The sequence below is a fragment of the Cyprinus carpio genome, chromosome A7, assembly GCF_018340385.1.
Source record: "Cyprinus carpio isolate SPL01 chromosome A7, ASM1834038v1, whole genome shotgun sequence".
NCBI classification, from domain to species: Eukaryota; Metazoa; Chordata; class Actinopteri; order Cypriniformes; family Cyprinidae; genus Cyprinus; species Cyprinus carpio.
Window position 1 is genome coordinate 12,811,627 of NC_056578.1, and position 26,354 is coordinate 12,837,980.

At 38.1% G+C, this 26,354-nt stretch overlaps 1 protein-coding gene across 3 annotated transcripts in view; it reads right to left on the reverse strand.

Annotated features, from left to right (window-relative positions):
- ppp1r16b (protein phosphatase 1, regulatory subunit 16B) overlaps window positions 1–26,280 on the reverse strand; it is a 52,028-nt gene extending 25,748 nt beyond the window's left edge. Inside the window, exons 1-2 of one of the 3 annotated variants that reach the window (XM_042759723.1) lie at window positions 26,126–26,280; window positions 8,060–8,430 (exon numbers count right to left, since the gene is read on the reverse strand). In XM_042759723.1, coding sequence (XP_042615657.1) covers window positions 8,060–8,318 — 259 coding nt within the window. In that variant the 5' untranslated portion in view covers window positions 8,319–8,430; window positions 26,126–26,280. Of the gene's footprint in view, window positions 1–8,059; window positions 8,431–9,777; window positions 9,799–25,831; window positions 26,054–26,125 lie in introns of those variants that run through there. The other 2 variants (XM_042759724.1, XM_042759726.1) reach the window with 2 other exon arrangements.
- Between the last annotated feature and the right edge of the window lie 74 nt (window positions 26,281–26,354).

The window sequence follows — 26,354 nt, forward strand, 5'->3', positions numbered from 1 at the left end:
TTTTTGTGTGTGTGTGTGTGTGGGTGTGTGTGTGTGTGTGTGTGTGTTAGTCAACACAGACTTAAACCACAGACATGACAGAAATGTTAAAATGAGCTTTACTTCCTCTTCCTCTTTCTCCTCCATCTGTTTCTGGTCAACCCGTTTACAGAGATCTCACTAGTCATTTAAAACAATAACAGACCCCCATCCACGACATGAACTGAGAAATAAAGTCATCAACACAAGAACAACATCCTCATCTGCCAATAAAACAAGACATGTGTGCATGCAATGCATTGCAGTCAGTAGTTTATTCCACAAGTTAGGGCTGAACGATTTTGGGGACAAACATTTTTATATATTTACGGTAGGAAATTTACTAAATATCTTCATGGAACATGATCTTTACTTAATATCCTAATGATTTTTGTCATAAAAGAGAAATGTATAATTGTGACTCATACAATGTATTGTTGTCTATTGCTACAAATATACCTGTGACACTTATGACTGATTCTGTGCTGCAGGGACACATATACTTTTATTTGAAAATTTATGGTAATTATTGAAATTGTGATTGTGAACGTTTTTTAAAGAGCTCATGGTTTGCTGTGCTTGCATGCAGGGATGCACAATTTAGCCAAAAAAAACTTGATTATATATAATATTATTTTGGCAAATACTATTTTATTTTTAAATATTTATTAGTATATTATATATTTATATAGCATTTATATTATATTTTTAATTTTAATATAATTATTACTCTTTATTATAATTATGACAACTAAAAATATTACAACAAAACAATAAATATTAGTATTGTAATAATATTTACTTATTTAACCCACATTTGGTTTTCGACCATTGAGAAAATGTACAATTTACTGATTTACTCCTGGAGCCAAACTGAAATTCCAATATCTCTGGAACTGAAGCATATATGGCCTTAAATTTAAAGATGCCAAAAGGAAAGTTTGTTAATACTCAATATCTAAAGGGGCATTAAGATATCTTTAATACTTTTTGAGTTACAGGCCTGCAGACTTTGGAGAATTTTTTTTAAAAAGTGCTCTATCCCCATTTTTGAACAGTCATTATTAGAACATAAAGCAACAAAATTACTAATGTTAACAGATTTTATTAACAGACCAACCAGGCTCTGTGTTTTTGATTATTAAAATGTAATAAAACCATTAAATCAGAATGTAGCGAGAGTCTGTGGGATCAAGCTTCAGTTTAGGTTGAGGTTTCTGGATGCTGTTTCTGAGTGACACTATCTGTGAAGGACAGAGCCATGGATCAGTCAAAGCTGATTTACACCAACACAGAGCAACATCCTACAGAACAGCCTCATTCAGACGGACTCACATCCACACACACACACACACACACACACACACACACACACACACACACACACAGTAAATGATCTGCTCCGGGGTGAGTGTGTTTGTTTCTTCTTCTCACGGCTGTCTATAAAAATATAGCTGCGTCTGATCTCAGTGAGGAGTGTTTCATAAGACAACACACACACACACACCTCGCTCCTCTTTATTCACGCATGCAGACAAACAAAACTGAACCGAACCCGGAGCGCCGAATCAGTTCATCACCGACAGCAATGAACTACAGCTGCAGATGAGACGAGATCTCACACACACCACACAATCCAAACACACACTCACTCACTCACTCACACACACACACACACACACACACACACACACACAGAGACACACACACACACACACACACAGAGAGAGACACACACTCACTCACTCACTCACTCACTCACTCACTCACACACACACACACACACACACACACACACACACACTCACTAACTCACACACACACACACACACACACACTCACTAACTCACACACACTCACACACACTCACTAACTCACACACACACACACACTCTCACTAACACACACACACACACACACACACACACACTCACACACACACACACACACTCACACACACACTCACTAACTCATACACACACACACACACACACACTCACTAACTCACACACACTCACACACACACTCACTAACTCACACACTCACACACACACACACACTAACTCACACACACTCACACACACACACACACACACACACACACACACACACACTCACTAACTCACACACACTCACACACACTAACTCACACACACTCACACACACACACACACACTCACTAACTCACTAACTCACACAAACACATACAAACACACACACACACACACACACACACACACACACACTCTCTCTAACTCACTCACTCACACACACACACACACACTCACTAACTTCCTTCTCTCATACAATCACAATACATAGACACACACACACACTCACTTACTAACTCACACACTCACACACACACACACACACACACACACTCACTAAACTCACTAACTCACACACACACACACACACACACACTAGAGTGACTCAACAGCAGCAATGAAACGCTCCCAATCAATAACTCAGGTTTAATTATGTGGATTAACAGATCAATAATAACATCACTTTGACTTATTACACCGAAGGGTTAGGGTTGTCATGCGACAAATGCACACTGATCCTTTAAGAGTCAAGTTTCTCATTGAGAGAATGATTGACAGCTGTGATGACATCACAACATCAACAATGCATACTGCATTTATTTGCATAATTAATTGTTGATCATCTCTAGGTGTTTTTACACTGGCAGGACAGACTCATGTTGTGATTCTTACAGACAGACAGAGGAAACAGGATGCACACATCTTCACACATCTTAACCAAAGACTCGTCGTCATCATCATTATTCTGCTGCTGTCAGTCCATCAGCAGCTGCTCATTTACCACGGTATCTCTGAGGTCACGACCCGCTTGACCTGCGCTTTACGTGATTAGTAAATATGAGATGACGCGATTTGATCTCCTCATTAATGATTTACTTTTCTGTGATCAACTTTTTATTGTATTTTACTTATAACACATCATAACATCCATTCAAATCAAAGAAAAAACAACAGACGTACAATCAACAATTTGAAGAGTCCAGTCAAATAGGAGAGAGAAAAGGGGAAAAAAATATTCACTCTTTTATGTAATCGAGTATGTTAGAGGAAATACATTGCCAAGCATCATCTTTACTAGGTTTGGCCTTATTTATGTGTGCTGTTGTACATTCACAACTCACTATTTTACAGAGACCATCGTTCCAATTTTTGACCCTGGAGCACAAAAACAGTCATAAGGGTCAATTTTTCAAAATTGAGATTTATGCATCATCTGAAATCTGAATAAATAATCTCTCCATTGATGTATGGTTTGTTAGGAGGACAATATTTGTCTGAGATACAACTATTTGAAAATCTGGAATCTGAGGGAGCAAAAAAAATCTTAATATTGAGAAAATCATCTTTAAAGTTGTTCAAATGAAGTTCTTAGAAGTTTTGATATATTTACGGTAGGACATTTACAAAATGTCTTCATGGAACATGATCTTTACTTAATATCCTAATGATTTTTGTCATAAGAGAAATGTATAATTGTGACTCATACAATGTATTGTTGTCTATTGCTACAAATATACCTGTGCTACTGATGACTGCTTCTGTGCTGCAGGGACACATTTGTTTTACCACACATGTGCGGTGTAAACCAGTTCTGTATTATTGTCTTTCTCTGAAGCTGTAAAACCAGCAAACAACATTCTCTTTTGTGTTGAGTTTACACAGAAACTAGAATCATCATTACGAAGACATAAACTTGGCTTAGCAAAGTAATCAATTTGTAGTACGGAGGATTAATTATCACTTGATGCCACGACTGATGTGTGAAACTCCGTTACGTGAAATAAGCAAAGTTTCAGGGAATGACTCAGAATAATAAAAACACGTCAACCATCAAAAACTCCCACAAAATGCGACAAGCGCAAGCAGAAACTGCAACTATTAGTTGCTCAGTCATATTAGCAGCTTTGCTTTATCCAGCAAACTAATACGAGCAGCTCCGGATAAACCCATGGATGAAGCGCTTCCATCTGTCATAATGAATCCAAAACTCTTAATCAATAATGCATTACGCCGCAGTGATAATCTGACGCGATTAAAGCCGAGCAAATCCAGCCTCAACGGCAGTCGCTGCTCATTTCCCAACACATGCATTCAATACAATACTAATTTTATTTTTATAGCACGTTTAAAACAAGCGCCATTGACCAAAGTGCTTTCCAGCATCATTACCTTCAGTCCCACCATCACAATTAAACATTCAAATATAAAACCTGATCACTTTAATCAATTCTAAAAGCTCTACTAAAAAGACACGATTTCAATCTAGACTTAAAAGCATCCACAGATGGGAAATATTTAATATGCATTGGTTCTATAATCGAGGAGATTATAACCTTTGATTTTAATCTGGTTTTAGGAACATGAAGAATCATGTGACTCAAAGATCTCATGTTTCTTTTATTTTAATAAGGAATCAAAAGCTCAACAATATATTTTGGGACAATGCAACGCTTTAAAAACACATCAACAAAACCTTAAATTCAATTCTAAATTTTACAGGCAACCAGTAAAAAGGGAACCAAGATTGGGGTTATTCTCTCTCTCTTCTTTGTGCATTTTGCACTAATTAAAGATGAGATAACTGAACCTGTGAAATACCTATATATACAGAATTACAGTAATCGATGCGTGACGACACAAAGGCATGAATAATAGTCTCCAGGTCCTTAAAAGAGAGAACTGATTTCAGTTTTGAGTTGATAAAACGCAGCCTTCACAACACTAGTAACCTGTTTATCTAAAACTAAAGCTGAATCCATTATAACACCCACATTGTTGACATGATCTGAAACACTTATCTTCATAGAGGCCAATCATTTCCTTGGAAGCGGAAGAAGGTCTAAAGACAACACACTCAGTCTTATTAGTATATTAAGATGAATAAAATGTCTTGCCAACTTATCTCACCTAAACACTGAGCAAGTCCATCAAAGGATTGAGAGCTGTTTGGATCTTCTCCTGAGAACTGCAGGCTTTTGGATCCTTACTATTCCTAATTAGGATATGTGCTTTGTGCACTGTTCATTATTTTTTATATCATTCATTCATGTGACGGTGAAATGCTCAGGAATGTTTAAAATAGTGCAAAACGATCCCGCACCCTTTCATGCCTTGTTATACATAACACACAAATAACATTAATTTAATAGTTACTTTAATTTAGCTAGTATGTGACCACCACGATTTCTCTATTTAATAATTGACGATAATAGCGCTCTGTTCTCGACCAGGGTCAGTTTTTCATAGCTATAGTGTATATTAGGCATATAGCATGGTGTATTTTATTTGTTTTGTTAATAAAAGTTGTGCGAGTTTGACGTTGTATTTTGTTGTTGCTTGAATTGAATCGACGCCGAATTGCAGATGATTTGAAAGTGAAAGTAAAATGCGCACAACACTTTTACAAGCTATTTAAAAGCGAAGGAAAGTGAGATATATTACACACGTAAAAGCCCTTTCCGATAAGGATGCAACGATTTCAGAATCTCACAATATGGTATTTATTGCGATTCTTAAAAAGAAAAAAACAAAACAAATGAAGAATTGGGAAAAAATTTAACTTTTGTACATTTTAAAGTCAAATTATTCAATCTAGTGCACTTTGAGAGTCCAAAATTAAGAGCTGCGACCCATTCTTAACTAAGAAAACTTAAGCCAGAAGAAAGTGAATTGACTTGAACCTGAACTTTAAAGAAGACTCAGCGCTCTTTATATTTGTGATCTACTGTCTCAGACTAAATTACACTCACACTGGTGTTTTAGGAAGCCAAACAAATTAGAATATTATAATAATAATAACAACAATGACAGTAATAGCCAAAGACAGGTCCTTCTCAAAAAATTAGCATATTGTGAAAAAGTTCATTATTTTCCATAATGTAATAATAAAAATTAAACTTTCATATATTTTAGATTCGTTGCACACCAACTGAAATATTCTCAGGTCTTTTATTGTTTTAATACTGATGATTTTGGCATACAGCTCATGAAAACCCAAAATTCCTATCTCAAAAAAATTAGCATATTTCATCCGACCAATAAAAGAAAAGTGTTTTTAATACAAAAAAAGTCAACCTTCAAATAATTATGTTCAGTTATGCACTCAATACTTGGTCGGGAATCCTTTTGCAGAAATGACTGCTTCAATGCGGCGTGGCATGGAGGCAATCAGCCTGTGGCACTGCTGAGGTGTTATGGAGGCCCAGGATGCTTCGATAGCGGCCTTAAGCTCATCCAGAGTGTTGGGTCTTGCGTCTCTCAACTTTCTCTTCAGAATATCCCACAGATTCTCTATGGGCTTCAGGTCAGGAGAGTTGGCAGGCCAATTGAGCACAGTAATACCATGGTCAGTAAACCATTTACCAGTGGTTTTGGCACTGTGAGCAGGTGCCAGGTCGTGCTGAAAAACGAAATCTTCATCTCCATAAAGCTTTTTCAGCAGATGGAAGCATGAAGTGCTCCAAAATCTCCTGATAGCTAGCTGCATTGACCCTGCCCTTGATAAAAACACAGTGGGACCAACACCAGCAGTGACATGGCACCCCAGACCATCACTGACTATGGGTACTTGACACTGGACTTCAGGCATTTTGGCATTTCCTTCTCCCCCAGTCTTCCTCCAGACTCTGGCACCTTGATTTCCGAATGACATGCAAAATTTGCTTTCATCCGAAAAAAAGTACTTTGGACCACTGAGCAACAGTCCAGTGCTGCTTCTCTGTAGCCCAGGTCAGGCGCTTCTGCCGCTGTTTCTGGTTCAAAAGCACTCGCCTGTGCAGGGTGGCTCTGGATGTTTCTACTCCAGACTCAGTCCACTGCTTCCGCAGGTCCCCCAAGGTCTGGAATCGGTCCTTCTCCACAATCTTCCTCATGGGTCCGGTCACCTCTTCTCGTTGTGCAGCGTTTTTTGCCACACTTTTTCCTTCCCACAGACTTCCCACTGAGGTGCCTTGATACAGCACTCTGGGAACAGCCTATTCGTTCAGAAACTTCTTTCTGTGTCTTACCCTCTCGCTTGAGGGTGTCAATGATGGCCTTCTGGACAGCAGTCAGGTCGGCAGTCTTACCCATGATTGCGGTTTTGAGTAATGAACCAGGCTGGGAGTTTTTAAAAGCCTCAGGAATCTTTTGCAGGTGTTTAGAGTTAATTAGTTGAGTCAGATGATTAGGTTAATAGCTCGTTTAGAGAACCTTTTCATGATATGCTAATTTTTTGAGATAGGAATTTTGGGTTTTCATGAGCTGTATGCCAAAATCATCAGTATTAAAAAAAATAAAAGACCTGAAATATTTCAGTTGGTGTGCAATGAATCTAAAATATATGAAAGTTTAATTTTTATCATTACATTATGGAAAAATAATGAACTTTTTCACAATGTGCTAATTTTTTGAGAAGGACCTGTATTCTAAAACAACTGCACTGTAAAATAAATGAAAAGGGATATTTCATAGGTATATTATTTGTTGCATTACACTACAGTAGGGCAATTACAATACTTCTTTCCTAATTTCTACACTTGACAGAGATATTTTGAATCTGGACTCATTTAAACCGCTAGCTGTCATCTATTCATGCTGCACTTTCAGCTTTTATTCTGAAGGAAACTCCAGCTTCAGTGAAAACAGGTTTACAAAAACGCGTCTCATTACAAATCTAGTGAAACGCTGTAATCATCTGCGGTGAAACTAAAGCCTAACTAACCTCAGAGCACGTGAAATAAAGGAGTGGACTGCATTCATTCAGTGTGAACGGATTCGTTCTGAGACAGAAGACACCGGATCACGAGCTGATCGTCTGAACCAAGTGTGTGCTTCACTTTCAAACAGACTTGATTAGGAGATTAAGCATATTGAGCTTTTGTGCCAAAGCATAATGACCCAAAACTACACTTTTTGCCCAAAAGACCTATTGTTTGATACCAACATGTGACCATGATAACACTTGGATATTGATAACATCGTTGCATCCATGCGTGTGTGTCCGGCCTCACCTTCATCCGGATCGTTCCTCGCCGAGGCCTCCAGCAGAGCGATGCTCGCCGCAAATGAAACCCTCCTGTGGTTCTCCCGCAGGTTCCCGTGACCGCGGCGTTTGTCGGCCTTGCGCTTCTTGTTCTGCATTTCCTTCTCGTAGACGGCCCATCGCTTGAGCTGCTGCGTGCGGCGCTTCTGCGCGGCCCGGAGCCGTTCCAGACTGGGCACCTTATCCAGCTGCTGCAGCTCCGTCAGCAGCTCCAGGTGATTGGCCATGATGAGGATGATGAAGATGAGGGTGATGAAGATGAGGGTGATGATGAAGGTGAGGCGGTGAATCTAACGGGGGCTGCAGCTCCCTGCCAAACCTCCACCCTTCATCCTGAACCTGGAGGAAGACACAGATTGAGAATCATGATTCTGATCCCGACAAGAACAAGCACTTTAACACACAACACAAAGCAGCTCATAAAACCAGATCCACGGGGTTTAATGTGTGAAACTGTGATAAATCGCAGCATAAAACTATTAACAGTTTAGTGTTTGTAATACGACACCACTAGGTTTCTACTGTATAAAGTTCAGCAGCAATTCTTTTATCACAAATAGCTTTTCCTCTGCTATTGCTGCCGTTGGCTTCATGTTTGGAAAACAGAAGATCAGATCCACACACACACACACACACACACACACACACACACAGGTTTCTACACACACACACACACACACACACACACACACACACACACACACACACACACACACAACACACACACACACACACACACACACACACACACAACACACTAGACGTTTCCACATATGTGAAATGTGTTCTAATACATAAATAAATATTAATATTTATCAAAACAAATCTGCATGGTGAAAACAACTGATGATACTTCTGCTCTAATACACCGTGTCTAAATGAAAACAGTCTGTGTTAAAAGAATGCATTTAAATGCAACGCAATTAAATATACTGGGCTTAAAATAAATTGTAAAAAATCATTAGTAATATGATAAAATATATTAAATATATTTAAAAAAGATTTATTGAAAAATGAATACTTTTATCCATCAAGGAAACATTAAATTGATCATTTATAAAATTACAAAAGATTTCTGTTTTAAATAAATGCTGTCCTTTTCAACTTTCTATTCATTTCTGAATCCCGAAAAATAAAATGCATCATGGTTTCCACAAAAATATTGTTCAGCACAACTGTGTTCAACATTGATAATAATCAGAAATGTTTCTTGAGCAGCAGATCATCATATTAGAATGATTTCTGAAGATCATGTGACACTGAAGACTGGAGTAATGATGCTGAAAATACAGCTGCACATCACAGAAATAATAAATTAAGTTTTTAAGGTTTTTAAAAAATAAATTGCTGTTTTACATTTTTTTAATATTTAAAAATTTTATTTTTATTTTTGATTACATAAATGCAGCAGTTTTACAGATATTCACAAAGAAAACGCATTAAAAATCACTCTAAACCTTAACTCTTGACCGTAGTGTGTGTGTGTGCGCGTGTGTGTGTGTGTGTGTGTGTGTGTGCGTGCGTGAGAGAGAGAGTGTGTGTGTGTGCGTGTGTGTATATATACACACCCCACAAACACTAACCCACACATGGAGCTGTTCGTATGGTGGATGTTGAGATTGCTCTATATAATGCAGCAGCAGAGGCCCAATATAACACGTCTTTCTGCTGTATGTGGGGATTTACCAAAGTCATTTAGGAGACCTTTTGAAGAACACGGGCTTCACACATTACCGAGCAGATGAAGACGCCACGCTCATCTCTGCTGCTGTGCAATTTTCCACTGGTAAAGTGGGCAAAGCTGCAACACACACACACACACACACACACACACACAGACATACACACACACACACACACACAGAGAACTGTCACATCCTGTCACCACCGGACGCCATCGAAACACACACGCAAACAAGCCTCACCATTTCCTGTGTTTATCGCCAAAACTGATCTCAAACACGCTCATCCTTCAGAGGAGAGAGCAGGTGAATCATGAGTGTGCGAGGGCCGCGTTTTCCACTTCTAGCCCACGACACACACACACACAGCTTCCCCTCACAGACGTCTGAACCTGTCACACACAGGTGATGCTCAGGACATGCGCTCATTACCAAACGGTTTCATTCAGCATCATTAATAAACACCACATGCTAGGGCTGGCCGATTTTTCCGATTTTATCGATTAATTCGAATTTAATGTTTTGCCCCAAAATTAAATTTTTTAGAAAAAGAGGAATCATGATTTTGAATAGATTTTCTCAAACATTAGAATTGGACACTTTGACAATATGCCGCTGATTACAGTAATGAAAAAAGAACGATTCACGTGTGACACACTCTGTGAAGAACCACACATGTATCGCCAGGCACCCTTTACACAGAATGCACTTTTGTGTTGACAAAGATGCGACGTGGGCAGTGGAATAGTAAAAAAATGCAAGAAGATGCGAGTGAACTTCTTTTAACTTGAGCACTGCATTTTTAGACTGCCGTTTCATGCAAGAGCATAAGGGCAACAGTCAAACACATCCATGTTTACACAGAAAAAAAACAATGGAAAAGCATTACAATCGAATAACAAACCTGTAATATTACTGTATGTCTGATGTTTTAATGTTTGCATCAGACAGACTGAAAGCTGCTGTTGTTTTTTCAGAACATTTGTAGTTAATAATAGTCTACTGGTGTTATACCTTCAGTTATTTTGTACAAGTTTGTCCAAGATGTAGTTGTAGTTCATGCATCTTTTCTGCAAAGATATTTAACAAGTCATTTTTTTAACATTTACATCATGTTGACAACTTCATGTGTGCTGCAATTGGAATAGAATTTTCTTTAACTAGAGGGTTAATAAAGAAAAGTTACTTGAACCATGTTGTAGTTACATTTTCAAGTTGACTAGTTAAAAATCGTATATAATATTGAGAATTTTGCCCTTGCACATGCTTTCACACTCTTATCGTAAACTCCTCAGCAGACGTCACTGATGTGTAAATGTGTAGATGTTCATCTGTGTGAAGCTTTAGTGTTAAACTTTCGGCTGGCACACACTCTACAGACCACAGTAAAAATCACAGAGTAAACATAGGACTCGAGGTGTGCGATATGAATCTTTTACGATATTACTGTAATTGTTGTTTTGAATGTGTGGGCTGACATTAGAGAGCACGGTGCGCAAAAACCAAACACGCCTTGAGAGCCCATGCACTGACTGTGTGATGAATTTTACTCTATATAAAATAAAGGTTCTGTATTGGCATTGATGGCTCCGTGAATAACCTTTAACTTACAGGCTCTTTAAAGTGAAAACACACTCTTAAGATCATTAAAATATTATTTGCAATTAGGTATGCACAAAGGTGGGGAAATTTCCACTAAATTTTGGAACTTTCCAGGATTTTTTTGGAATCTTCCGGGAATTTCTGGAAAGTTTCCGGAATTTTTTTCACCCCTTTGCAACCCTATTTGCAATAAGACAAAACAATGGTTCTTTTAAGAACTGATGACTGAAAAGTTCTCTGAGGAACCAAAAAAGGTTCTTCTAAGCAAAAAAAACCTTTTGGAAGCTATTTTTAAAAGTGGAGTAGAATGCCAATGAAATTTCGCTCAAGACAAAGCCAGAGCAAAAGCAGTTCATTACTGAGTGAATCAGTGTTTTTGAACAAATCATTTGAGTGAATGATTCAATCACCATTCATAAAGACTCACTTGCTTCATTTCTGAATGAATCAGCCGTTTTGAACTAAACGTTACAAAACATTTAAGAATTTTAGAAATAATGTACTCACATAAAAAGTAACAATGTCCCAGAAAATAAAAAAAAATGGTTCTTAAAGGTACAGTAGGTGATTCTGGAGAAGCTAGCAATAGCAAGCTAGCTTTGAAAGCGAATAGGGTAGGACAGCCTATCATAGCCCTCGGGCCGAGGAATCTGATTGGATGAACATTTTATAGTCCAAGCCTTCCACAGATGATATAGATTAAATACATTTAGAGCACTTCACTTAGCGATTGCTATTTGGATGTGAAGAGACTTTCAATCAGCAGAACAAAACATGTTTTTGAACCAAATCCCCTACCTGCCTTTAATGGAAAAGTTTATTTATATCACTTCTGTGCAGAATATGATGAATACAAAAAGATCCACAACAGGCCTAAACCTGTCAAAGCACCATCAAAAACACACTCAGAAAAATACTCTCTAATTATTGTTATGAAACAAAATACCAGAAAATACTGAGATAACATTTTGTCAATAACAAACTCCCACGAGAGACTGGAACAGAGAGTGTGTGTGTGAGTGTGTGTTCATCAGCGAGAGTGCAGGTGTGCTGAGAGGACAACAGCATCAAAGACACACACACACACACACTCTCTCTCTGCTGCTGGGTCACACAAACCGCAGCTACTAAAACATGCAGTCAGTTTCAACCAGGACAAAAACACCCAGCACAAATAAACCAGAGAATCAAACTCCGACAGCATTTCCCCATTTGAGCCTGTGACCTCATGACATCAGCTGATCAGCTGACACTACTGCACTCATCAGTTACCTCAATAAACCTTTAGTCTTTAGTGTGAGGGGGGGGGATTACCAAAACCATCAACAATATGACATTATCAAATGCAAATTTCCTCCAACACAGTCCTCCCTCATCAGAATGTCCTGCTCCCTAATTATAAACACCACCCACTACTGACTGACTAAAGCAAGTCAAAGAGACGATAACTAACTACTGGTTATTTAAACCTTCAATATGCTCCATCTCAACTTTAAGAAGATTAAGGAACACGTCAACTCAACAGCATCATATTCAGTAATCACACGCTCAGACACGCTCATGAACCTCAGCAATCACCGGCATCATCCAGAGATGAAGAAAGATACAGGAGAAAGATAAAGATACACTGAACCAACAAAAAACAAGTCCTTGACTTTCAGAGAAAAACAACATTCACTACATTCGACTGTATTTTTCTTCATAGCACTAAACATTTCCAGTCTACTTAGATGATGGTGTAGACTACAAAAAAAGCAGTATTTACAACTGCAAAAAAAAAGAGAAGCTTTTGTTAATCGCCTGATTATATTTTTGTTGGTAACAAAACTCTTGGGGACAAAAAAAAAAAAAAAAAGGTAATTTATTAGATATTTTTCTAATCTAAAAAGCTAAAGTATAAAATATTTTTCTAATCTAAAAAGCTAAAGTATAAAAAGCTAAAAATGTTAAACCATTAAAACCGAATACAAATTTAAAACACATTAAAAAAACACAAATTTAAAACATAAAAAAAAAAATTAAAAACTTGGTAAAAAAAAAGTAAAGCAGATAATATATTAAATACTTTTGTCATTAACAAAGAGATATAGTTTGTTATAAATGTTAATAAATTTTTGTCGTATACAAATTTAAAAAAATTTGAAAAAAATATATGTTTGTTATCAAAGGAATTTGAAATCTATATATATATATATATATATATATATATATATATATATATATATATATATATATATATATATATTTTATTTTTAATCTAAAGAGCTATTTTTTTGCAAAAAAATGCAAAGAGCTAATTTTTGCAAAAAAAGTTTTTAAAGATAAATGAATTAAAAAATAATACAGCTGCAATGACGGGCCCAAGCCATCTGTTGGAATGAAGAGAAAGTTGCATAGTGGGAAGGTTAATTTACAGTAACCCTCTGGCAGTTTGGATTTAAGGGTTACAGCAATGAAAGGGTTACACTATGAAATCACAGGTTTGAAACACACACACAAACAAGAGAAAGAGAGAGAGAGAGAGAGACACTTTCACACTGCATGTTGGTCCCAGAAAATTGCCGGAGTGCCTTCTGTGTAAACGCAAACACGTTCCGGGATTGATCCCGGGTTGGGGACCTAGTAACATTGTCGGGTTGGGAGACACTTTCAGGGTTTGTTTTGGTGTTGGGGACCTAGTAACATTGTCGGGTTAGTAGTAGTGATGCCGCACGTTATCCCGGCGACTCTTTTACCAGGTGTTTTGAAGGCAGATTAACGTCCGCGATGAAAATATATGTGCAAACTGTAATGAAGAAGGGATTTATTATTTTCTCACTATCTGTTCGCCATCTTAAGTGAAACAGAATGCGTCACATTACACATCACATCGTCATGTCACGTGTCTTTACGGGATGCGTGTGAAGGTGTGAACGCACACACAGATTCCGTAAAATCACTGGCAGTGTGAATGAACCACAATCAATTGATCCCGGGACACATTATCCGTGTATTTTCCGGAATTTCTGTTTGAAAGAGGCTAGAGAGAAATAGAGAGAGAGAGAGAGAAAACAATATAAAACTTTGATAAATCTTTACAATACAGTTTCATCATCATTTCATTTAACATACTTGTTTTATTACTCAGTACTGATTTTTAACCCCTGGACTGTGGTTAAGATTCGTCCCTGGACAAATCGAGTCCATCCGGCCCACAAATTTCCCCTTGAATGTTTTGATGGGTCATAGGGCCTTCAATTGGAGTAAATAAATTAATACATAAAACAGGACAGAAACTAATACTAATGGATATTACTGAATTCATGACAAATGCAACAAATAATGCATTTTTTGTCACATATAAAAGCACTTGACAAATAAAGCATTGATTTTGAGCTAGACTGCTAGGAATTTACTGCTAACTAATTCTGTCATAATTTCTTCACCATCATGTTGTTACAAACGACTTTCTTCTGTTGCACACAAAAGAAGATTTTGTAGAATGTTACCAAACCATTTTTGGTTACCCTTGATTTCTACTGTATGGACAAACATTTCTTGAATTTCTCAAATTAGGTTTCACAAAAGAAAGAAATTCATACAGGTTTGGAATGGCATGACGTTGAGTAAATGATGACAATTTTCAGTCATAATAGTCACATCTATGTGATCGATCGGCCTCATACAGTGAATAAATCGCTGAAGTTTCTTTAAAATCAGACAGTGTGTGCAACATTTATTAGACACATCCTGTTTCTCATTTCTCACCATAAATTTGTAATTTCGCCATTGCCAAACCATTCAACATATCAAAAATCCCTTCACAATTTAGCATCCCCAATGTCTTGGGGTCATGCTGACCAAGTTTGGTGGAAATCGATTGAAAAGCCTAGGAGGAGTACATCAAATTCAAGAGCATGCACTTTTTACACAGCCCTGAATAGCCAACTTCCTGTTGGGCGGAGCCTATGACATGTAGTGCGAAAGATGTTCGGGTCACAGCCTCTGCAGCATCCTAATAGCCGCAAATTCCAATGTGTGTGCCAATTTCCAAGAGTTTTTGAGCACGTTAAAGCCCCCAAAAAGCCCCGGAATGTAAAAAAAAAAAATTAGCAGTCATAAAAAATTAGCGCCTTAGTGGCTTGGGCCCTAAAAAAGGTAAATTAAAAAGCTTTTGTTGATGTCAAAACTAATAAAAAAAAAAAAATAATAAGATAAATAGAAATAAAGTGAATTTCATAGGGCTCTTGCTAACCTGCACTGATCTCCATGGAACTTTTAATATGTCATATGAATTTCATATCTGAGAGCAGATCACACAGGTTACGTCTAATCTAATCAACACCCAATAGTGCATTTCATCACTACAGAAGATTCAGATCAGATTAGTGAAGCATCTCATTCAGGAACCCAAACCAGGATGATGGGATATAATGAGCACGAGCACCGTCAGTCAGACACTAGTGAACGTCTGCGGTGTTGGGTTAGCGCAGGTTAACTCGGCTGTTAACGTGTGATGTGTCAACAGCACCGATCTGCTGCTTTTCAGCACTTAACAACAATAGAGACGTGCACAAGAGCCACGAGCGCCCACTGATCTCATAACAAGAGTGGTAATTACATTACGTGATGCACGCACACACATCACCTGGAAGGAGTTAATAAAGAAATGTTACATGCTGGCCGGCCGAGCCGCTGTCAGTCAGAAACTGGAGCAGAGCGGAGATAAGACAGACCCCTTCAACACGGTAATGAAAAGACACCAACATATCCTCACACGTGTTAAACTGTGATGAGCTGCACGATACTGACCAAAAATTCTCTCTCAATACATAATATACATCTCCACTGGGCTCAATTTTTCTCTTTACGGTAAAAGACTGTTAAAATGCTACAGTAAAAACCTATTCATTGGTTACTAGTAAGGTCCCTGTATTGAACATTACATGTAATTTTACAGTAATAAACAGTTTTTGGAAGTATAAAAGAATGTATAATTTACATTGAATAACCGTTAATTGACATTTCCAGAATTCCCTGCGCTACATATCACATTGTTGAAATAACTATGTTTTTTTTCTGATCAGTTGTGTACATTAGGGTTTTATGTTACAGTTTATGCTGTTAAATTGATGTTTATTGCATTATTTCGGTTTCATGTGTTACCATGATGGTGTTCAGTGTTTGTGTGAATGACACGGTGCACCTCTATACGTTAGTATTAAAAAGCTGCTTGTGATTGGCTTTGGTTCATCATGTGACTCTCATCACCACCTGCTTTTGGTGGTTATCAGTGTATTACAAAGCTACAAAACAGATTTCAGTACTTTTTGTATGTTAACATTATATCAGTTTATTAAATTATGTTTTTTAAATGTAAATATAAGATACAAAACCTAAAATGTCGCTACTGTATTTTTTACAGTAGAATTCTGGCAACCACAGCTGCCTGTTTTTAATCATAAATATCATGGATTTTTTTTTAATTTTATTTTATTTTTGCAGTGTGCTCTATTAAAAGTAGTTACTTGTGTTACATACAGAACTTGAAACTTGCATTTAATATCCAACAAATTATTTAGCAAAAGAATTATTGTGCTGCCGTGGCGTATATTTGTGCATCTCTCACCGCTTCATCAGTGAAGTCTGTAAAGTTTAATAGAGACTCGCTTTTGATCAGAACAAGGCTTTATGCAAACACTCACAGACTACTGTAAGATGTAAATTACACAATGAGGAAAATGCATCTCAAATGCATGAAACAGCACACGCATCAGGCCAAACCACTTTAAATGACGTGTTAAGGATGGATGTAATTTGAAAATGCAATGTGCAAAAACATCCAAACATCTTCCCTTGTCTGCACTGAGAAGTATTTCTGAACCTGCTGTCAACAAAAGAGAAGCCTCAAAGGAGAAGTTTACCTGTGGTTTTCCGCTAAAATAAAGCACTATGGTTTTTAAAGAAATACACATCACATACAGTTTAGCTCATACCGTTTCACGGCCATGGAAGATATATACAGAATATTTCAATTTTCTCAGGTCACTGGCCAATGGTAGAAGTGACAAAATGTTAGGCAAAATGAGACTTTAATACGTTAAACCTCTCCCACACAGATAAAAAACTCACTCAGTAAAGAAGCGTGAACAATTCAACAGGTAAGAAACTATTTTTGAGATATAAAAGACATTTTTGAATGTCCAGTTATTTTTGTCTAAAATACACCACTGAATCACATTAGTGTTAAGCCTAATCAAAACAGAATCAGATTTTGAATCCAGGTGAAACCCTGTTTTCAGATTCCCGCAGGACACCGCTGTTCACGGCAGCTGAGGAAAACAAGTCAGGATTTAAACTTAGTCGTGACCTCTGACCTCTTCAGAGCACAGTGACCCTGAGCTCCTCACACACACACACACACACACACACTCAAGCATTGTGTGAGGGGAAATGTGCGGTAAACACATCATGAAATAACCCCAGACCGAGTGATCATGTCCGAAAACCACCTTAAACTGGCTTACTCTGTGAAAATCATCATATATCATGCTCAATAATACAGCACTTCAATAAACAAAAATGAAACATTTAAAAGACTATATGAGCAGACAGAGAGCTTGTGTCATGACAGGAAAGACATTCGTGTCCCTGCAGCACAGAAGCAGTCATCAGTAGCACAGGTATATTTGTAGCAATAGACAACAATACATTGTATGGGTCACAATTATACATTTCTCTTTTATGACAAAAATCATTAGGATATTAAGTAAAGATCATGTTCCATGAAGATATTTAGTAAGTTTCCTACCGTAAATATATCAAAACTTAATTTTTGATTAGTAATATGCATGGCTAAGAACTGCTAAGAAAATCACATATCAATGATATATTCATCTGCATCCGTTTCTGCTGATTCTGTTATTTCTTATTTCTAAAGAATTCAAGATTTCTGAATGTAATGGCAGTTTCTGCTTCAAGTCCTCGACAACTAGGACAAGAAATCCAGCCTGAATACATCAACCTTCAAGGACATCAGAGAGAGAGAGTGTGTGTGTGTGTGTGTGTGTGTGTGTGTGTGTGTGTGTGTGTGTGTGTGTGTGTGTGTGTGTGTGTGTGTGTGTGTGTGTGTGTGTGTGTGTTAGCTCAGGCTGTTTCTGGGTCAGTGTCTCCCCAGTTATCAGCCCAAACCAGGCCAGCTATAGAAAGACACACAGAAAGTGAGAGAAAGAGCAGCGCTGCAGCAGCAGGTCAGCGGCGTGACGCTTCCTCTCATCAGGTTAGAGGTGACACACGATTACCTGTGACAGGTGAAACAGCCATAACCAATCATTCTAATCATCTGTAACGATCAGCATCAGCTGCTGTAGAAACACAGCACTGCAGCTTACAGATTCACATCTGTCAGATAGGCTTGCTGTGACAGTCAGTGTTTCCGCTGTCACCGATGTTTATTTTATTTATTCAGACACTACAATTAAAAACTGAACGCGGCTGCTCAATGTAGCGTGACGAACAGATCAGATTTCATTCATCACGTGAGGAGAAGCTGTCAAGAAGAGTGAGAAAGACAAGATGATGGAAATGCAAAAGCGCCTGTTTGGCAATATTTTGGATTTTGTAAACTTGTTGACTTTTGCTGTTTATCTAAGGTTTCTACGATTTTGGAAGTTACATCCGTTTCTTATTTAATTGGTTCCACAGCGTTTGCTGGTTTTTACTTTATTTAAACTTTATGTATTTTATTTGACATCAATAATCTATAATCTCAGACATTCTAATCTGCTGATGATGGTGACATGAAATGAAGAAAAACTTCTATTCTGTAAAATATCTGTCTGCAGATATATACTGCAAATGTCCACCTGAATTATTTATTATTTCCAGGTTGCAACTTCATGAAATTTAAATCATCAAACACTAAAATATTTTTTTTAATTATCAAAAGTTTGAAAATGTAATATTTCAATAATTTAATGACACATTCACATGTTCACAGTCCTCTGATGTCAGTTAATAGTTACATGCAGGTCAAAAAATTATATATAACATAAATCTAAAATTATTAATGAAATATTTTTTATAAAATCAAATATTTAAGGGTTTTTATATTAAAATGATTTATTTGTTATATATAACATAAATCTAAAATTATTAATGTTATTATTAATTATTAATATTTAAGGGTTTTTATATTAAAACAATTTATTTATTTTGATTTTTTAGGATCCAGCTAACAAACTGTGACATAAAAACAAACCAAACGGTTAGGAAAGTGACCGCTGCGCCGGGTCACACCAACAGTGTTCCTGCATTAAACCACATGAAGCTGTGGAGTCCAGCGGCGCTGCATGGAACAGCTGTGTGGAACGGGAGAGGCTGGTGTGTTTGTTTCGTCTATTTCAGGCCGCGGTGACCGCAGCGCTACATCACACACACTGAGCTCTGACATCACTCAAGCTGCTCATTTGGGGAAAAGATTGGGTTTTTATTTTAGAGAGATGGGACCACGCCAAACCCTCCACAGACTGACTATTGTTTGTGCCGTCTGCCACGTAAAACACAGCCCAGTGTCCCCCGGCTCCGAGTTTGAATATAAATCAACGAGAACTAAAACATTTAATACAAACACAATAATACAAAAGCAGGGACTGTACACAATCAAACTGTGAATGTTGTCTGTGAATATTAAACCATCAAACATCTGCTATTAAAATATGAAGTCTGCATGTTAATAAAGTTTAGTAATGAATAGCACAGTTTTTGTACACGTTTTAATTTAAAACAGTAAACCCAGTAAACTTTGTTTGCCGGTAAATGCAAGGAATTATTCAAATTTAACGTGACTTGAAAATGAATTTATAATTTAATTAAAAGATTTATGCACCCATTTGATTTATCCAAAGTGACACTGCACTCACAGTAAACGTTTTATCAGTTCATGCATTTAAACCCTAGCTGAAATTGAGCCCTAGTTACAACCGTGAACTTTCTAGCTACACCCTAGCAACAACCCAGAACTCCCTAGCAACACCCGCGCAACTACCCCCGACTCCCTAGTAACACCTGAGCAACAACTCAGAATCCATAGCAACAGCCTCAAACTCCCTAGCAACACCCAATCAACAACCCAACCCTGTGTTAAACTTCAAGGATTGTGGTAAAAAAAAAAAGTAAAAAAAATTAAAAAAAAAAAAAAAAGGTGTAATTTTTAATAACATTTTTAAAATCTTAATTTTAAATCATTAAAAAAAACCTGAGTCCGAAACACAAAATTAAAAATTAATTAATTAATTAAATAATTAATAGGCCAATATTATTATTAAAGTTGTAATAAATGATTACATTTTTAAAGTTTTATGAACTCAACTGATTAGACTTCCTGTTTGATTATTTCAGTTTAATTAAACCATTTAAAGGAGTGGCTGAGTGTTTTTTTTCTAGGATTGATTGTGTTTATTTGTTGCAGTCTAACATGTGTTAATGCTTTGTTTAAAAATAAAAAAACACTATATTTTTCACATAGTTCACATTTATTCTACAACGCTCTGTCCCTTCTCCTTTGAATGGATGCTCCAATGATTTTTTTATCAGGTTTATCAGGGTTTGTGACGTCACAAACTCAGGACGTATCTTGTCGTAGTCCTCACCAGCCATCATTTTTTAAAGGACGATATCTCCGTTTGCACTGAACGTTCCACATCGTAAATTTGCAGATATTGTTTCTGCACAGACAGCAACATTACACACTACGTGAAATTGCAATCAAACACTCCTTTAAATAGAATCCAGAAAAATATTGCAATGGAAAACAGACTTGGGGGAAAGGAAAGAGACTTCACAGGCCTCATCAACACATTTCCACAAGCGTCTCCGTCACGCTCCAGTGTTTCCTTATTGCTGCTCAATTCACATTTCCTGCCAACTCATCGGAGGCCATCCGTCAAAGCTTTACGATGATTATGTCCGCGTCCAGACCCACCTCGCTGTAACCGCTCTTCTAAATGTCAAATTAAATTGAAGGCACGCCGGCGATTCTCTCTAGATTTAAAGCTAATTAAAGAACACGAGTGAGAGCCGTCAGTCTCTCATCTGCTCCTGGAGGATGCTGGGAACTAATCGCTCTCTTTTTGGCTGCTTTTAAAGGAGTAATGATTGCACTTTCATTAATATTTCACTCTGGATGGACGTCTCGATGCAGCAAGAGAACAAACCGGCTTCAAGACTCAAGTGGACAAAAAGCGAAAGCTTCAGAAGGCTATAAATGAATAAAAATATGCATGCATGCAGGTCTGCGGCAGCACATGCACGCAGAACCACACACACATCTACTGCTCTGCTGACTGTCAAACACACACACACACACACACACACACTCCTCCAGTGAATCCGCCTGGTACAGGAAGGCACAAGTAAAGGCTGCGAGAATAAAGCTCTCAAAATATCTGAGAGTTCTGAAGCGTCTCAAAATCAAACTTCAGAAACCAAAGCCACACTTGAGATTTACACCGTCACGGTTACAGCACAAGAATCTCACAGTCTCGTCATCATCAGGATCTTCACACTCTCACAAAGCCACGTCTCACACTTCATTTTGAGAGCAAACATAACTTTCCATAACAGAATGCTACAGTAAATCCACAGCCAATCACAAGCTGCTTTGATGCCTTGTTAAAGTCGCAATATAACTGAACTAGCGACAGAAGATTGTGACGTGGATCTGAGTGTAACAGATTATCAAAAAAGAAAAAATGCTTGGTTCTGTGCATCGGTTGTTGATTGGATGTTCAGATATGGGCGTGGCTATTAAAAAGTGTATGCAGATGAGCGTGAGCGGATGGAGTTTAAGAGCATGAAATGATTGAAATCCTGCATACGTCACCAGAGAGAAGAAGATTCGGTTATGATATTCTGATTACACATTACCAGATTAAAACCTTTTAAAAAATGAAACGTATGAACTTGCTTGAACTTGTTGCGTTTGTGAAATACCAGCATGAAGAAACTGATGAACCTTAAACCTCTTAAGATATGACTCGTGTGTCCTTATCAGAATTATATAACTAATGACACTCGTCCTCCATGCAATATAAGGGTGGTAGTGAATTATGATGAACTGTTGATTTAAGTAAAGCTGTAGTACTGGCACGTCTCACATTATGTTTCTGACTACAGTCAACATGATGCATGGTTAGTCTGCATTAGAATCAACACTGATGTTGATTATTTGCTGCAAACTGGGAAATGCATGCAATCTATGAAGCACTTGTGTGTTTTGGCTCGTGTTCACCCAACAACAATGCAAGGAAAAGTCTTCTACAAAGTCACTTCGGCACCAGCAGCTTCCTCACACACACAGTTACCGGCCCGGCCCATGAGGTCACTTCCTGTACAGGATGTAAGGCTGTATCTGATTGGCTGAGAGGCTCATTAATAGCTCTCACATGGAGCTGAAATGTATGTAAACACACAGTCTGATGGGTAAAAATCAACCACCTCCTACATCAGACTTTGGTCACGACTAACAGCGTTCTGACATCCTTTTGACACATAAAACTAAAAAGCCCTTGTGCTAATGTGGCCAATGTTTGCCTGGAAAAGGAAAAAATAATTGTGTCTGTCATGGCTCAGCAAAAAAGGAGATTTGTGTGCCGCTTGCTCTTCAGAGCAAAGTAGAGGTAGTTTATTGCGAATGCAACTAGCTGTCACAAAAATAACAAAACAAGCCTTTTGCAATCACTAAAATTAATGTTGCATTGCAGAAAACTTGCTGCAGCGCTACATCTGTAAACCTGCAGCAGATGCATTCATGCACCGACACACACACACACACAGTGTTTTAATCTCATCCACCCACGTTAAGCTGTAAAGCACGCTGTAAACAGGTCTGTGCACAGATTAAACTCACGCTGTAAACCAGGGTCACTGTTCAACTCGACGTCTGCATGGATTACACAGCCGCAGGTGTCTGTGATAAACCAGAGACGCCGCACCGCTCAGAAAACAGCTTTTGATGTCTATCACCGTGTGTGGAGCATATTAATTCATAAAGACGCCGTCTGTTTTACCCAGTCTGTTAATATTACATGAGTAACAATCTCTCATTTCTGCTGCTGGAATTATTCAACAGCACAAACTCACATGATAACACCACATCAAAACAACATCAGAGGATCATCGTGGGATCTAACAGTCTCGACACTTTCACATGGCAACCGTTTACAGCTAATAATAACAGAGTGTCAGTCAGAGTGAGAAACGAACTACCAAGACAGATATTTATTCAGTGCAATAAACATTTTCATTTGCATGCTGTCAATGTGACATATTTTTACAAAGAGGAGATGCAATCGCTTTCCATTATACTGCAAAGAAAACTAGCCAACCAATAGGATTGACACCATTGGTCACATGCTCAGAAATGCTGCTGTTACATACAACCACAACCTGGTGGCGCTGTATTTAGTATTTTACTAAGCGACAAAAGAAAGAACCCGGTTCTGGTTGATGGTGTTGTTTGATAAACATCTGAATTGCGTGTTTGACTCTTCGTAACGAGTGGACGTCAGTAACGTAAAGTTACGTAGCATTCTGTGTCTTGGAGTAACCAGGATATTTCTGCTTTTCTAAACGTTTCTTCTACTGTCAGACAGTAATTGTGCATTACCGTTTTAGACCATTTCCCTTTTTTAACGCATTGAGAAAATTGCATGCAAAAATTCGACAAACATTCACGTAGGTCTGAACGGCTTTTAGCAATTAAAGTTGCAATGAAACCGAACTAGCGACAAATCTTTTGCATTGACACGTACATCTCAGTGCATCTGTTGTTGATTGGATGTTGAGATGTGGGCGTGGCTCTCGAAACCACAGGCGGAGCTTAATGTGAGCTTGAAGCTGATTGTAAGAAAGGGGCGGGGTCTTAGTGAATAAATGATTGGCGGATGTCACCAGAAAGAATCTGTCATATCACAGAAATAAAATTAGGATATAAAAAAGTAAAAATGAAAAATATGCATCGATGCATTGTGAATTTATATCTAATGCTGACTTTAAAATGAGGCGCCGTCTGCAGCAGAGCAGATCAAATGCATCTGTCTGATGACTGTCATTGTGAATGTGTGTGTGCAGGACAGCGCCGCAGGTACACACGCATGACGGAAAATTGTCAAGCGGATCAGACAGGCAGAACAGAACTCTTCCTCCAGCAGATGAAGGGCGTGGATCGTCTCCAAATCACACACAGGTACCAGAACACTTCATTAAGGCAGTTTAAAGGTTGCAAAAACTCTCACTAAAGCACCTGATCAAAGCAGAAGCTCAAATGCCACGAAGCCTTGCTGTTTAAAGAACAGCGCTGTACAATCCTGAGCAGACATCTCGATTTAAAATGAGGAACATTCTTGAGCGAGGTTATCTGTGCGAAAGGCATGTCAATATTAAAGAAGTCAAATACCACAAAACAACCCGATAAAGACCTGAAGCCATTATCAGTACAAGGAAAAGGAACTGCAGCTCATGCAAACGATGAACACATTTTGTTCTGATGCTGATTTGTTTGGACGTCATAAATCATGAGTGATGTCTCTTTCACTATTAAAAAACCCAGTTTGGGTCATTTACCCTGGTAAAAACACTGCATTCTTTGAAGTACAATGTAAATATCATTAACATGGTAATTCATATCATACCAAAATACCATGGTATTACCACCTGACACCACGGTACCACCACGGAGACTCCACTTTTAACTTTGTTTACATTCCACAGAGGTTTTATATAGAAACTAAACACAGGATGTGATGAAAATATCGAGTGCTGATAGATGTCAAACCGTAACAAGTAACAAACGATATACAAAAACAATATCAAACACCAGAAATAAGACCACTTTAATAGCTATTATTAACAACACAATTATTATCTGCAACAAAAGCCAAATATGTTGATAATTGTGTCCCTGCAGCACAGAAGCAGTCATCAGTAGCACAGGTATATTTGTAGCAATAGACAACAATACATTGTATGGGTCAAAATTATACATTTCTCTTTTATGTCAAAAATCATTAGGATATTAAGTAAAGATCATGTTCTGTGGAGATATTTTGTGAATTTCCTACTGTAAATATATCAAAACTTAATTTTTGATTAGTAATATGCATTGCTAAGAACTTCATTTGAACAACTTTAAAGATGATTTTCTCAATATTTAGATTTTTTTGCACCCTCAGATTCTAGATTTCCCAAATATTGTCCTCCTAACAAACCACACATCAATGGAACTTTTTTTTTTTTTGGTTTTTTTTAAATCTCAATGTTAGAGGACCCTTGTGACTGGTTTTGTGCTCCAGGGTCACAATCAAGGCACAGTTCGACGTTCCGATTCAAAACAGCGGCGCGATTAGCGTCTGAACGCGTCGAGGACAAATAACGGTTCCGAGCATCGATGTATTGATTTATCTCAGATCGATACTCACACAGACAGACAACATCTCCCCAACAACTCAGACCAAACACACTCGCACAGGAACACAGCCGAAGCCGCAGCGGCTGGAAATGCCGCAGTAGAAAGTACGCGAGCAAACCGAGCCGTTTAACGAACACAAGCGTTCAGAAAGTTGCTGAGGAGCGAGAGGAACGACCTCCCCTCCTCCGCTCCCGTGTGTGACTCCGACAGCCGCCGAAGACGCGACACACCGCGCTGTTTCTCTAACAGTTTGAGCGGATTCCCGGCACAATCCGCCGGTGACGTGTACGTGTTACTTACTTACCGCGCGCGGAACGCCGTTATATTCCAAACGTGAATCGCGGGAAAGTGCGCTGATGAGGCAGCGGTCGCTGGAGAGATCGGTCTCCGGTCTGAAGTCACTCCTCCTGGGCGGGGCCAGACAGCGGCAGCGCGCTCACATCCTGCAGGAAACTCTCATCTTCTTCACACGCATTCCACTTGTGTTACATTGTAACGGCGATGACAAATATCGGCCAATATCAAGTAAATAA